Source organism: Sebastes umbrosus, chromosome 10 (assembly GCF_015220745.1).
Source record: "Sebastes umbrosus isolate fSebUmb1 chromosome 10, fSebUmb1.pri, whole genome shotgun sequence".
NCBI lineage: Eukaryota > Metazoa > Chordata > Actinopteri > Perciformes > Sebastidae > Sebastes > Sebastes umbrosus.
Window position 1 is genome coordinate 32,880,338 of NC_051278.1, and position 15,711 is coordinate 32,896,048.

The 15,711-nt window shown below is 42.3% G+C and overlaps 1 protein-coding gene across 1 annotated transcript in view; it reads left to right on the forward strand.

The window, feature by feature from the left end:
* The window catches only part of usp54a (ubiquitin specific peptidase 54a), a 77,054-nt gene that overhangs the window by 25,661 nt on the left and 35,682 nt on the right, over positions 1 to 15,711 (forward strand). The window contains 6 exon segments of the mRNA XM_037781653.1: positions 10,570 to 10,662; positions 10,756 to 10,890; positions 10,972 to 11,085; positions 12,794 to 12,876; positions 13,460 to 13,562; positions 13,707 to 13,853. Of these exon segments, the coding sequence (XP_037637581.1) occupies positions 10,570 to 10,662; positions 10,756 to 10,890; positions 10,972 to 11,085; positions 12,794 to 12,876; positions 13,460 to 13,562; positions 13,707 to 13,853 (675 nt within the window).

Below are 15,711 nucleotides of genomic sequence, written 5' to 3' on the forward strand. Positions count from 1 at the left end.
TTTATTAGCTGCTACTAGCATAACACACTATGATGTCCAATTGAGCTGTCGGTGGTCAAGTTGTATTATGGGTAATGTAGGCGCTAGGTTATGACGAGGAAAATAATATGTGGAATGAGAAAGCCGACATCTCTGGTTCTGCTGCGTCGATTTTGATCTTTTTTTTTGTCCATCGTGAGTCTGACAGGATTTTTAAAGGTTGTGTCTAGAGGGTAACCCACAAGTTGCAAAACTTTCGCGAGATAGGTGAACTTAGGCATTGACCTTAAATGGTCAACGTTAGGATAGGCAGCAAGTCTCGCAAGACTTTTTGTATGTTTTTGCAACTTGTGGGTTACCACTAAGACAACCATTTTTAAAGAACATACATTGTTTCCTCCCTATGTTTCAGTTGAAGTGTTTTAATGTGAACCAACAACAGCAGGAAGTGGTATTTAGCATTAGCAGTAACTTAATCCGTCCAATATTATATTGAGCGACGTAGAGCGAGCTGTACTTAGCATGCCGTTCAGAAGCGTAACAGTCAATATTGTAGCGAGCGACGGAAAGAGAGTTGTACCCAGCATGCCGTTGGGCGGCGTAACAGTCAATATTGTAGCGAGCGACGTAGAGCGAGCTGTACCCAGCATGCCGTCTTGCAGCGTAAAGCCCGGGGCACACATACAACGTCAGGAGCGCGTGGCGGCTACGTGGCGTGGTGGCTGCGTGGCGTGGTGGCTGCGTGTTACATGCGTCGGGTGTTCACACCAGCTGCCTGTTGGCTGCTTTTCTGCTGCTGCTGCTGTCAGCCCTTTCTTTCTACATGGAGTTTGCCTTTTAATGGCCATTTAACTTCATGATAAATGTGATTTATATTTATTTTAGACAGAGAAAGGTTAAGAAACGTGTGGTAATTTGTAAATAATAGTTATAATCCACGATTAAAACTCCGTACTGTATATTCATTCATGGAGCTCTCCAAGTCACTTCAAGTTCTTCATCACTGACTGCTCATATTTCAGAATAAAAGCCTCGTGTTAACAAATGAAGGAATTCGTTCGATAGAAAAAACGCTTCAGGGCTTTTATTTTGAAATGAAAGCAAGAATTGTTGATTTAAAAATAAGTCTTTACTTTTTTTCATCTCCGTAACATATTCTACAGATAGACCTTGAATCTTTAGTAAATTCTTGCTGGTATGATGTTAATATACAGTCACTAGATCACCTTCACTGTCTGTGACATATTCTACAGATGTCTAGACATCAAAACTGTATTAATGTAGCTGATAAGATGTTAATATACTGTCAATAGATCACTTTCACTGTCTGTTGTTGCTGTGAGACGCGCACGGCTCGCGTCAAAAATAGGCGAGACCTCTATTCTATAAAAGAGACGCAGCGTGAGACGCGCGTCTCAGCTGCGTCTCATGCGGGCAGTGTGGCTGCTCTAACCTGTTAACGTGGACGCCGAAATAAAAAACAACACGCCACGCAGCCGCCACGCGCTCCTGATGTTGTATGTGTGTCCACGCTGTAACAGTCAATATTGTAGCGAGCGACGTAGAGCGAGCTGTACCCAGCATGCCATTCGGCAGCGTAACGGTCAATGTTGTAGCGGGCGACGGAAAGAGAGTTGTACCCAGCATGCCGTTGGGTGGCGTAACAGTCAATATTGTAGCGAGCGACGTAGAGTGAGCTGTACCCAGCATGCCGTTCGGCCTCGTAACAGTTAATAGGGGTCCCCTCTCAATACACTACACAGTATGTACGTAACGCACTACTAATATACTGTATATGTCTGGAGATCTCCCTTGGGTCCTCAGCAATACACTGTCAAGTGTGAAGTTGATTGGATGAACAGTTGTGGAGAAAATCAAAGGACAGACATACAGACGGGACTCCTTCCATTTTAGCTAGATTTACAATACAAAAACAGAATGATTTAGGGGTGGGTCCATGTATCGCAGCTTGTCCCACACGCGGTATATAGAATGACTATATCGCGAACATCGACTACAAATTGTCATGTAATGTTTTTAAGCCCCCCCGCCGGCATGAGACTCACTTTGGCATTTCATTCTCTCCCTCCGGCTCCCTCTCAGACACACGTCACAGACTCCGCCTCCATCCAGACCTCTTTCCTGGGCGAGTGTGTGTGACGTATGCGGCCGGCGTGTTTTTGTATTTTGAGGGACGCAGTAGAGAGAGACGGAGCCCGCAGAAAGCGAAAGAGCTGAAGCGGCAAAGCGAGTACGGCAGCGAGAACACAACCAAAGCAACCAGAACCAGCTCAGAAGCAAATGACTCTGGCTTCCTCGCTTTCCAAAGCAATCCCATATGACAAAAAAAGTGCAAAATGGAAAGAAATCACGGCAGCTGTAAACAACTACATCACAACGCCGGTAAATCTGAGGGGTAACTCTCGGCCTCAGGTGCGCTGCCCAGCAGGATCTGAGCGCAGTGTACCGTGAACACTCCCACTTCCTCATGACTCCTCTGCACCTCCACCTCCACCTCCACCACCCTGACCCCCTCCAGCTCCTCCTTTAGCTCTCTGTCCGTCTTGACTCGTCACTGTTGCCCAACGTCACAACAAAGTGATCAAAAGGATTGTGAGGCCGCAGGCGGCCGAGCTGAGGGAAGTGGAGGCGGCGTGGCGTGGCGGTGGACCGGGGGAGTCGTCGGGAGGCTCAGCAGCTCCGACATGTGACGAAGACAAAGTGAAGAGGAAGAACATCGTGGTAATAAGCAGCTGAGGCCTCGAGTTCAACTGTTCTCACATCTTCATCCTCTCATCCTCTCTGCTGCTCAGGACATCCAGCTCTCTGATCCACTTGACTTTATTTAATCAGACACTTCAATTAATGACACATTATTCAGAGCGGAAACACCATTTGATATTTATCATATGTAACAAAGGTCAACCTGGCAAATCCTATTTGACCTCAGCCCTCTTACCGGTGTGTTTGCACGTTTTAACATACTAATTATAACTATCCTTCTAATCTGTCCAAACCACGTTTTAGATTGATTTCCTTCCTTTCAGGCAGTTTGAGGTCATTGGTATGAAAACCAACTTTTAATATAATGATAATATGTGCACCACTGTTGAAAAGTTTGTAATCAGCTGTTATGTTTAATAACTTTTTTAACAAAGATAAAAAACTGTATAATTCAGAAACCAAATATATATTTATAAGTATAATTAACATTTGAGATAGTGTTGGTCCCAAAAGAAGAAGAATGAAACATTTCAAACATCCATTTAGTCGATGTCCTCACAGTGTTGCATGACAGGAGAGAACACTGTTGGAACTTGGATGTTGAAAGTGTCAGTGAGCCTCGATTCTTATTGAACCACTATGGAGCAGCTGGGCTCTAAATGTTGACTCGTTACTGGGCTGTCAAAGTTAACACTAATTTGTTTTAATGCCACACATTTTTTAACACATTAATGCAACTTGTGATTTTTAAGGTTGTATCAGGCTCAATTTTAAAGTTAGAGTGAAGATACTGGTATCGTATGAAACTAGAAAACCATTGTTACCAACCATGTCCACAGGAGGACCACGCTCCACACTTACGCTACATTTTGACGAGGAAAAACTGACATGTCCATTTTCAAAGGTGTCCCTTGACCTCTGACCTCCAGATCAATGAATGTAAATGGGTTCTATGGGTACCCACGAGTCTCCCCTTTACAGACATGCCCACTTTATGATAATCACATGCAGTTTGGGGCAAGTCATAGTCAAGTCTGAACACTGACAGCTGTTGTTGCCTGTTGGGCTGCAGTTTGTTATGATTGGAGCATATTGTTGTATGCTAAATGCAGTACCTGTGAGGGTTTCTGGATCAATATCTGTCATTGTTTTGTGTTGTTAATTGATTTCCAATAATAAATATATACATACATTTGCATAAAGCAAACATATTTGCCCACTCCCATGTTGATAAGAGTATTAAATACTTGACAAATCTCCCTTTAAGGTACATTTTGAACAGATAAAAAATGTGCTATTAATTTGCGTTTAATCACGATTAAATAGTTTAATTGATTGACAACCCTAGTTGTTACATTTTTCTTCGGGCCCTCTGCAGTCTACTCAGTGGTTAGATTGAAGAGGTTTAAACTGTGTATTGTGTCAGTCCATAGTATGTTCAGCTGATATTCCAGTAGTGCTAACCCTAGATCAGGGGTCTGCAACCTGCGTCTCCGGAGCCTCATGCGTCTCTTTAGCTCCTCTCCAGTGGCTCCCTGTGGATTTTTAAAAATGGAAATGAATAACTGTTTTTTGTTTACATTTTCATTTTATTTATCATTGTTGTAGGTCTATGGTACGACGGTACAACGGAGTATTAGGGCCACGTTGAGGAAAATAAATTAGTTTTACATGTTTTCTTTTTTTTTCTTATAAAGTTATGACTTTTTTCTCATAATATTCAGACTTTATTCTGTAAATCTCAGATGTTTTTTCCCTCAATGTGGCCCTAATTCTCTGTAGTACATTTGCACTTTGGCCCTCACTGCATTAGACTTATATACTATATACTTAGACTATAAACTGTGTAGTTTATATTCTATATTATATATTATTCATCACAATACTCAAATGTTTGGCGGCTCCAGACAGATTTTATTTATTTTTTTTGCCTAAAATGTCTCTTTTGATAGTAAAGGTTGCTGACCCCTGCCCTACACTAACCTTCTATTTCTATATTGAAGTTTGAAGAAGAGCTTTGCTAAAGCAACACGTTGCAGCTGTTGATTCCAGCTTGTTCTAGGCTGCATTATTGTGACCTTGACTCTGAAACAGGAACCTGTTGCTGTTTAAATCTGCACATTGTTGATGCTCAGCTTCCAGTTTCTTTATCCAATGACCACTGATTTCTTCTGTTCTGATTGAACTGTTGCTCAGAGGGATCTTTGTCTCTTTGTGCTCTTTTAATTGTCAGTCTGGTTGAACCATTGTACGGCGACAAAACAAACACTTCACACAAAATATTGTAAAGAAGTCTTTCTGCAACCTAAAAGCATGAAAGACCTTTCAGAAATAGAGAGTTATCCTCTCAGACATCTGACCGGACCCAGTTAAGCTTTGTGGCAGGATGTTCATAACAGTATTTTAGATAATCCATCACAGTGGATGTTCAGTAACCTCAATTAGTCTTTTGACAGTTTCTTAAAGAGCAACATTGCTTGAACGCACCTCCTTCAGATATTTAAAAAATGCATTAAAATCCAGCCTCCCCCGCTCCCCTGGGGATTTAACCCCTCGACTGACATTCCCACCTCCCTCACAGCTCGCTGCTCCTTCCTCCCTCTGTCTCAGTCTCTCTCCCTCTGCTAGTGTGTGAGTCACATTCATAAGTCTTATAAGTTTCCCAATTTTTAAAAATGTTCCTGTTCCTGTTCGCGTCAAATGTCTGCATCATCATGCAGCGATGAATGTAAGTTTAACAGAGAACCTAAAGCAGACTCAACACGGACTGGGATGGGTTGTCTCTTTGCAGCAGGTTTCAAGTGTCTGCAGGTTGATTTTCATAGAAATGAACTGAAACGAGAGCTGCAACGATTATTTGACCTCAGATATTGATGCTTTTCTTTGTCATATATGGCAGTAAAGCAAATATCTTAATGTTGATGTGACAGAAAAATACGTTTGAAGACATCACCTTGGGCTGTGGGACATTCTAACAGGGATTTTCACTTTTTTATTGACATTTTATAGACAAAATGATTAATAAGGTCAATCTAAACACTGATGGATGATTTATAGAATTCAAGTATACAGGATTTGTCTTGCACAGATCTGTGCTGAAGATTTGTTACCTGGCTGACGTGCTGAATGCTGCAGGAACAAAGCAACATATTGGACCTGGTGGGGGGGGAGGACAGGAAGGAGAAAACAAACACACCCAAAGTGCTGACACCACAGTATGTGTCACTGAGGACTCTGTCTAAAGATGTACCAGATTCACACCTCAGAGCTTTTATTCCAACACCCCTTCTGTCATTTGGAGAAGAAAAGTTGTTATTTTATGTGTATTTTGTATAAATGGCTGCTGTGTGAATCATGAAGAGAAGCCTTTGTTATAAATCCTTACACTCATGTTTATTCTTTAAAATGTACCTGTGCATTCACCACAGCACTATGAACTATTATTGTTTGAATTATTTATAGTTTTTTATTGTCTCTCTGTCATATTTTGGCATTTGATGCTGGAGTTTTCTCTCTATGGTCTTTTAGCGTTTGTTTCAAATCTTCTGATTATTTTTTTCTATTAATCGTTTGGGGTATAAAGTGTCACATTAATGCGAAATACCCGTCATATCCAAGATGGCGTCTTCAGATGTTTTATTTTGTTCGTCCAACAGTCCAAAACACAGAAATATGAAGTCCTCACATTGGAGGAATGAGAACCAGCGAATGTTCGGCGACTAAAACAATTGATCGATCATAAAAATACTTCTGTTGATGGACTAATCTCCATTAATCAACTAACTGTTGCAGATCTCGTCTTTACATTTCTAAAGCTTAAGAAAAGGTCCACTTTCTGTCTCTCTGTACATTCATGAGGTGGAGCCGTACAACTCTGGATATCACACAATCATTAACTTTGCCTCAGTTTGTGGCATTTTGTGGCGCCACAGTCAAAGTTCAGTTTCATAGAAATTGCTCATCACTCCAAGGATTCAAACTATACTCAACTCTGACCTCCAGACCGCCGTGGCTCTTTTTAAAACCCTCCTCATAAATAAAGTGATGAAAAAATTCCTCCATGTCTGGATTCCTGCCGCTCAGCAGGAGAGGAGACTCCCAAAGCCTCTGGATGGAAGAGAAGCCGGAGAACAACAGAAAATATTGTTCTTATAACCTGACATTAGAAGTGTAAATATTCTGGGTTAAGCAGAGAGGTACAGAATAGAAATATATCTATATATCTATATATCTATATAGATATATAGATATAGATATCTATATCTATATATCTATAGATATCTATATATATACTGGGGAAAAAAGTTTGGAAACTTGTGTTTGGTGGATTATTTCTCTGTTGTTACAATGCTATTGGTCATTGTATTTTACATGGTTGGAAAGCCTGTTTATTAACCTTCACAATGATGTCCAACTTGTAAGGATCATGCATTTGTGGGATGAGCAGCACAGCTGATTATGTGGGGAGCGCCCAAGAAAAATGTTCCAAAATGCTCTGTCAATGGTAAACAGTGTATTCTCATAAGGCTACCAGGAAGCCTGCAATGACTGCCCTTCACCGTCAGGAATGTCATGTTCAGTGATGAGTCCAGGTTCTGTCTGCCAAAGTTGGATGGCAGGGTCAGAGTATGGAGACGACGTGGAGAACGCTATGCTGATTGTTGCTTTGGTGGGGGCAGTGTCATGGTGTGGGGGGGGGGGCATCTCCCTCACTGGTAAAACAAGGCTTGTCATCATTGAAGGCCATCTCAATGCAGTGAGATATCGGGATGAGATTCTGCAGCCAGTGGCGATCCCATATCTCCACAATCTGGCACCTAACTTCATCCTCCAAGATGACAACGCTCACCCCCACAGAGCCAGGGTTATCACAGACTACCTCCACAATGTGGGAGTAGAGAGAATGGAACGGCCTGCCAAGAGTCCACACCTCAACCCAATTCAACACTTGTAGGATCAGCTTAGGCGTGCTGCAACAGCAACGTGTGGGATGGCTCTCCGCAGAGAGAAACGTTATCGTCTCCGACCAAAACTCCGGCGTCTCCCCTGTTCCCTCCGGCCGCGGTCGGGAGGCTGAAGCAGGAAAAGCCAACACTAGGATCAGCAGTGATTCATGGAGAGACCTTGGTCTGGTCAGCTAACATTACTGCCAAGCAGCTGAAATATAGAGTGATATTGTGCTTTTAGCTGACGTGTGTCTCCTCACTGTGTTGACCGATGCTCGTTCATGTCTATGTAGAGCGAGCACAAGCGCGAGCAACAGGACGCTGACTTTCGTTGACTTAACGGCCACAGGTGTCGCTGTTAACAAGACATTTCTGATTCTTATAAACAGCACGCGTGCGTGCGTGTGTGTCATGGTTTAGGAGACCCCGTGTTATCTCAGTGTATTCAGATGATTCATGTAGGCTGATCTGCAGTTCTGGACCATAAGTCTAGTCCGAATCAGGACTTTAGTCTGGCTCAGTTTGGTGCACAAATTAAAGCGGACTAAATAAAAATAAAAAATTGGCTGAGGTGCGTAGGATACAAATCTGTATTTTTTTGTCTCAAGAGTTGCTACTTCTATGCAGGGACTCTAGGACTTTGAAATATTGCCGTTGAATTGTTTTCACTTTGAGTCGGCACTGAGGGCACGAATCCCTTCTCCTTCAGTTACTCAAACTACTTTATAAACGTCACTGTTTTTGTGGACTGTATTTATCATCTTCTGTGTGTTCTCTTCAGTCCAGATGTCAAGGCTTTGGCAGAGGTCCAAGTCAGTCCTCTCCCACTTATGTTAACTTGTCGTTTATCTGTGTCCATCTCAACAGATGCCCACACAGGCAGCCTGTGTTTTGGTTTTCTTGGAAACGGTCCGAGACGACCTCTCACAGGCGGTCTCTGTCCAGTTGTTTTGGTCCGCACCAGAGTTTGATTAAAGTGGACTAAATGAGAGCCCTGTCTGAAACTGATTCAGGACCAGTTGAACTGACCTTAGCATTACCTTTAGAAATGGAAATGGTTCATTGACTTGGATTTTATTTGCACCTTTCTAGTCTTCTGACCACTCAAAGCTCTTCACACTACATGTCAGCATTCACCCATTCACACACACATTCACACACTGATGGCAGAGGCTGCCATACCCACGGCTACCCATCAGGATCTAATCTAAATACTCATTCACACACCGATGGCTATGCCTTCAGGAGCGATTTGGGATTCAGTATCTTGCCCAAAGACACTTCGACATGTGGGCTGGAGGAGCCGGGGATTACACCGCCGACCTTCCGATCGGTGGGTGACCTGCTCTACCTCTGAGCTGCTGCAGCCGCCCGTCAGTTGAAAGTGTTCGTTGTTGTGAGAGCCTGAATCTGATTTTCACAATCTTTTTGTGAATAAATGATGCTTGAAAGAATGCTTGTAAATTGTCACACTGGCTGCATATTTTAGAACAAACTGAACAAACTTCCAGTAGATCTACTGATCTGAGCTCAGGACAAACCGTTCTTACAGGTGTTTAGATCATCGCTAAACAGGAGTGTTTCAGATTAGTTAGTATGTAATGGCAGGCTGTCAGGAGACGTTCTCCGCCTCTGTACTAACAGTGTGATCGTTGTGACGGTGGCTTTGTGCTGCAGGAGGCTGTTCAGTAGTTTTTAATAGAGTTCCAGTCAAACAGTGTCACTAGTGTAGCTGCAGCAGTTCATCAGCTAAGATAACCTTCTAGCAAGCTTAACCATTAATCAGCCTTTTTTATCAATCATTCGTTGATTTGGTAAAACTTCCTGCAGCTCATTGTGACGTCTTCAAAGTGCTGGTTTTGTCCGTCGATTGGGACATTTGTTCTCTCTGACACATGCAGCAACATCATGTTGGCTCTTTTTTTGTTTGTTGTCTTGACACACACACACACACACACACACACACACACACACACACACGTCTTCGTCACGCAGGAGTCCAGATGGTTTCCTGAAGCAGATGGAGAGAGTGATGAACACAGTTTGACACGCTAACACACACACACACACACACACACACACACACATACATACACACACGCACTCTTTCATGTCTCTTCTGTTTTTGACACAGTCTCACACACACACACACACACACACACACACACACACACACACTCTTCTGCTCCTCCTCAGGTCACTAAACTAAAGAAGCTGTCTGATTTGGCCGGCTGTGGTCTCAGGTCAGCGGCGGTGCTGACAGGTGATTGGCCGGTAGCCGTGCTGATGTAAACCCGTCGCGTTGAGCCTTTTAGTGGAGTCGGAGCAGCCGCTGCATCACTGAGACACACCGATTTTCAGGAAGTTGATTTTCAGGGATTTTAAGGTCCGGATGAAGTTTTCTGCTTTAGTCGTCTCACTTTTTTTTTTAAGCATTTAGACTAAGATAGTTTTCTTGATTTGGTGGACTGCTTTTTATATTCTAGCGCAGAGTTGTGGACAGAAAGGGTTTTTTCAGAATCTTTCAGATGGTTAAATCGGATTTATTTCAAACGGGAAAGTCTTTATTTCCTGCTCTTTGTCCACTGAGATTTTGGGATCAGATGTTGTCAGGTATTTGCTGAAGGAAGATAGTTTTGACTGTCTCTTTTTTTGGTACATCAGAGAAGGAAATCAATATTTAGTTTGATGTAAGTTTTATTCTGACACAATCTGACTGCTTTTTTAAACCCTGGGTGGAATTTCTTCCTCGTCCTTATTTCCTTAGTTTCATCTCCTGCACCTTGAATGGTGACCGGACCAGGTGGTGTGTGTAGCTCCTTTGTGTTGTTTATTTATTTATTTTTTTGGGCCCACCCCCCCCCCCCCCCCCCCCCATTGTGTTTTTTATTAATATCGTCACTCCGTCTCTCTCTCTCAGGTTCTGTGGCACCTCGATATCTTCAGACGTAGTTTCCGTCAGCTGACGACTCATAAGTGCATGGAGGACTCGTGCATTTTCTGCGCTCTAAAGGTGAGAATCACTCTTACTGATATCTGAAGCTGATCCTGGACCAGCTTCCTGTTTCTAAAACCCTCCATCTGCCTGTTTTCTCTCCTTCTTCAGAGTATCTTCGCTCAGTTTCAGTACAGCAGTGAGAGAGTTTTGCCGTCCGACGCTCTCCGCAGCGCGCTCGCCAAAACCTTCCAAGACGAGCAGAGGTTTCAGCTCGGCATCATGGACGACGCTGCAGAATGCTTTGTAAGACAAACACACACTTCGTGCGGTGCTTCTTCACTCGTCAACGACCGATGATCATTTCTGTTCTGTGTGTTTGTGCAGGAAAACATCCTGATGAGAATTCACTTCCACATCGCAGATGAGACCAAAGAAGACATCTGTACAGCCAGACACTGCATCCCCCACCAGAAGTTTGCCATGACGCTCTTCGAACAGGTGAGACTTAGACATAGTCTGAGCGGGAACAGTGTTGTAGTATCAACTAGGGATGTCATGAGAACCGATATTTCGGTACCAAGTCGATGCCCAAATTTTGAAAAAGTGACGGTTCTCTTGATTACCTCATTAACGTTCTGGTTCCCTTATAGCGTTGGGATTAAACGTGAAATATTGCCAAATAGGTGCGTTTGCTTTTCACTTCAACAATAAATCTTCTGCTATTTCTCGGTCTGTCAACTCTCCCGTCCCGTGTGTGACTCCTGCTACTCTGAGCTGACGGACCAGATGCGTTCACGGTCAGTATGTAGCGTCCGTCGTCTGACTATCGATTGATAACATGCCGCTGATACACCGAAATGAACAAAATGGGTCAATTATTTGTATTTATTACTTAAAGGCTACATGCCTCTGATTTTTGTAATGTTTGTAAATGTTTTTAATAAAAGAGTGCGTGTTGAATTACAGTACAGGGGAGTTATTGTTGTTGTTGTTGTTGTTTTTTTTACCGTGGTATCGAATTGGTATCGAGAATCGTAAAAATTCACTGGTATTGGTATCGACTACTAGATTTCTGGTATCCTGACATCCCTAGTATCAACAGAGTCCCAAACCACCAGCTGAGTTCTTCTCTGCTGGAACAAATGACAAAAACTTCAAAACTATTCATTTAGATTTAAGGACAGGTTCACAGTGTTTCAGGTCTGTTTTAAAACACTAGTCAGGTGACTGTATGAACACTGAAACAGTAATCTAAAGTGATTTCAATGTACAAGTGATGGAGGACAAAATCCACAGTCCTCTTTTTGTGTAAACATATATTTTTATCTGATGTTAATATGAAGTTTCTGCACTCTGACTTATTCGCTTAAATCCAGTAGAGATCTTCCAAAGTTAGTCTTTTTTTAGAGATGCACTGATTGCAATTTTCTTGGCCGTTTCTGCCGATTTTGGCCGATTCCGATTTTCTTTTTTCGAACCTATTCTGAGAACTATAATTGACGGAATACACAAAGTTTTTTTGTAACTTTTCTTTCGTGGAAAATTCAATTGTATGTTCATAAAATGAACAGGATATGTCCCGAATACTATTTTTTGGGCTTCGAAGCTTCGGTGATAAATATTCAAAGGTATTCAAAGCTTTGCGTCGCAGCAGGCTGATATGTTCTTCTGTCTGTCTGTCTCCATCTCCCCGTTCCAGTAATTGGGACAGTGCTGTTATACTACTGTACACACATGCAATCAAATAAAATATTTAATCGCGATTAATCGCATGATTGTCCATAGTTAATCACGATTAATTACAAGTTAATCACACATTTTATATCTGTTCAAAAGTTGTGTGTGTGTGTGTCAGTAGTTGGTTACTGTCTGTGCCGTTGTGCGCGTGACAAGAATCATATTTTTTTCTTTTTCTTTGTCTTTAACCATCTTTTATTTGTGGAGCATAGTGATGCTTAATGATGATAACTGTCTTCTGAAACAACCAATAAAATATATATTATCTTCCCATTATAATATCATGTTATCTGTTGAGGTGTATTTTCAATATAACTCAACAAGTTAAACTCTCAAAATGTCTGAGTTTAGTTGTCAGATGTTTACCAGTTTGTGTGTGTGTGTGTGTGTGTGTGTGTGTGTGTGTGTGTGTGTGTGGACGTGCGTGCGTGCGTGCGTGCGTGCGTGCGTGTGTGTGTGTGTGTATCAGTGTGTGTGCAGCAGCTGTGGAGCGTCCTCAGACCCTCTACCCTTCATTCAGATGGTCCACTACATCTCCACCACCTCTCTGTGGTAAGTCTGTCTGTCTGTGCGTGACTCTATGATTAGCTCTCATCTCAGAAGAGGTAAGTTGAGGCCCCCCCCCCACACACACACACACACTCCTGTCGCTAGGTTACACTTCAGGGTCACCTAGGCAACCGACTAATCGCTCTCTTCATCATGGCACACACACGGGTGATTCATGTTTGCCTTTAATTTCTCATGTATCGTTTGTATTTTTTACTTCTATTCTTATTTTTGTTTTATATATATCTTATTATTTATTTTGCACTAATAATAATATTCTTATCTGATCTTATGATATGGTGCACCCCTATTTGTCATCTTTGTTTGGTCTAGAAATTAACTTGTTGCTTGAGAAATGGCTCAGAATTCTACTTCATGGTACATCAGAGGAAATATTAAGAAACATACATTATACTGTATGATGAAAAATGAAAATGTGTTTTATGGAAACATACTTCTATTTAATATCAATAGAATATATATTGCTTTTTTTTGCTGTGATTTGAATGTAATAATACATTGAACAGTCTCAAAGTCAAAAACTACAGCTATGAAGAACACTTCTCCTCTTCCTCCTCTTCCTCAGTAACCAGGCGGTGAAGATGTTGGAGTCGAGGGAGAAAGCGACTCCTGGCATGTTTGGGGAGCTGCTGCGAAACGCCAGCATGGGAGACCTGCGCAGCTGTCCCGTAAGACACTTTGATAACTAATTAGTCCTTATTAATTAGATGGTTACAGCTTCTCAGATGTAAAGATTTTCACTGTTTCATATCAATGTAAATGTTGTACTTGTACTTCCTCCTCCTCCTCCTCCTCCTCCTCCTCCTCCTCAGAGTCAGTGTGGTCAGCAGCTCAGGATGGCTCGTGTCCTCCTCAACAGTCCGGAGATCATCACCATCGGTCTGGTTTGGGACTCTGATCACTCAGACCTCGCTGAGGACGTCATTCACACCCTGGGAACCTGCCTGCGTCTGGGGGATGTATGAAGTTTTCTTTTTTAACCCTTTACCATTCTGCCCTCTTTTTTAGAGGGGTAGGGGACAGGGGATGTTCAGGGGGAGATAAATAGTCAACAGTAGATGTCACATCGGAAGTGGTGTACATCACCTGAAAGCTGGGAACCTGAAGATTAATTTGAGATGCAGCTCAGCACTGTGTGACAAGTTGTTCTAGTTGTTAAGAAGAAATAAAAATGAATTAATAAATGAAATGAATCAATTAAAATAAATTGTGAAAGTGTATAAAAGCATAGCACATGATGATATAAGTTTGTGATGGTCATCCTCATGCTCACTTATGTCTCATAAACTGTTGGAAAATGATCAATAATCCCTCCAAAAATCACATTAAGACACCAAAACTTCGAGGAGCACCATAGATAAAGCCATGCTGTGATTTGGGATCAAAAACGTTTGACATTTGGAGATTTCTCGAAGAAATTTCTGTGATTGGATGGCGAGCACTTCTGTTCTGGAAACTGCTCAGAAACCCCCTTATTGTCAATCTAGCTAGGAAAGCCATCCATCCTCTGAATACGCTAGGTCTCTAGTTTGATCCATCCATCCTCTGAATGCTCTAGGTCTCTAGTTTGATCCATCCATCCTCTGAATGCTCTAGGTCTCTAGTTTGACCCATCCATCCTCTGAATGCTCTAGGTCTCTAGTTTGATCCATCCATCCTCTGAATGCTCTAGGTCTCTAGTTTGATCCATCATCCTCTGAATGCTCTAGGTCTCTAGTTTGATCCATCCATCCTCTGAATGCTCTAGGTCTCTAGTTTGATCCATCCATCCTCTGAATGCTTTAGGTCTCTAGTTTGACCCATCCATCCTCTGAATGCTCTAGGTCTCTAGTTTGATCCATCCATCCTCTGAATGCTCTAGGTCTCTAGTTTGATCCATTCATCCTCTGAATGATTTAGGTCTCTAGTTTGATCCATCCATCCTCTGAATGCTCTAGGTCTCTAGTTTGATCCATCATCCTCTGAATTCTCTAGGTCTCTAGTTTGACCCATCCATCCTCTGAATGCTCTAGGTCTCTAGTTTGATCCATCCATCCTCTGAATGCTCTAGGTCTCTAGTTTGATCCATCATCCTCTGAATGCTCTAGGTCTCTAGTTTGATCCATCCATCCTCTGAATGCTCTAGGTCTCTAGTTTGATCCATCCATCCTCTGAATGCTCTAGGTCTCTAGTTTGATCCATCCATCCTCTGAATGCTTTAGGTCTCTAGTTTGACCCATCCATCCTCTGAATGCTCTAGGTCTCTAGTTTGATCCATCCATCCTCTGAATGCTCTAGGTCTCTAGTTTGATCCATTCATCCTCTGAATGATTTAGGTCTCTAGTTTGATCCATCCATCCTCTGAATGCTCTAGGTCTCTAGTTTGATCCATCATCCTCTGAATGCTCTTGGTCTCTAGTTTGATCCATCCATCCTCTGAATGCTCAAGGTCTCTAGTTTGATCCATCCATCCTCTGAATGCTCTTGGTCTCTAGTCTGATCCATCCATCCTCTGAATGCTTTAGATCTCTAGTTTGACCCATCCATCCTCTGAATGCTCTAGGTCTCTAGTTTGATTCATCCATCCTCTGAATGCTCTAGGTCTCTAGTTTGATCCATCCACCCTCTGAATGCTCTAGGTCTCTAGTTTGATTCATCCATCCTCTGAATGCTCTAGGTCTCTAGTTTGATCCATCCATCCTCTGAATGCTCTAGGTCTCTAGTTTGATCCATTCATCCTCTGAATGATTTAGTTCTCTAGTTTGATCCATCCATCCTCTGAATGCTCTAGGTCTCTAGTTTGATCCATCATCCTCTGAATTCTCTAGGTCTCTAGTT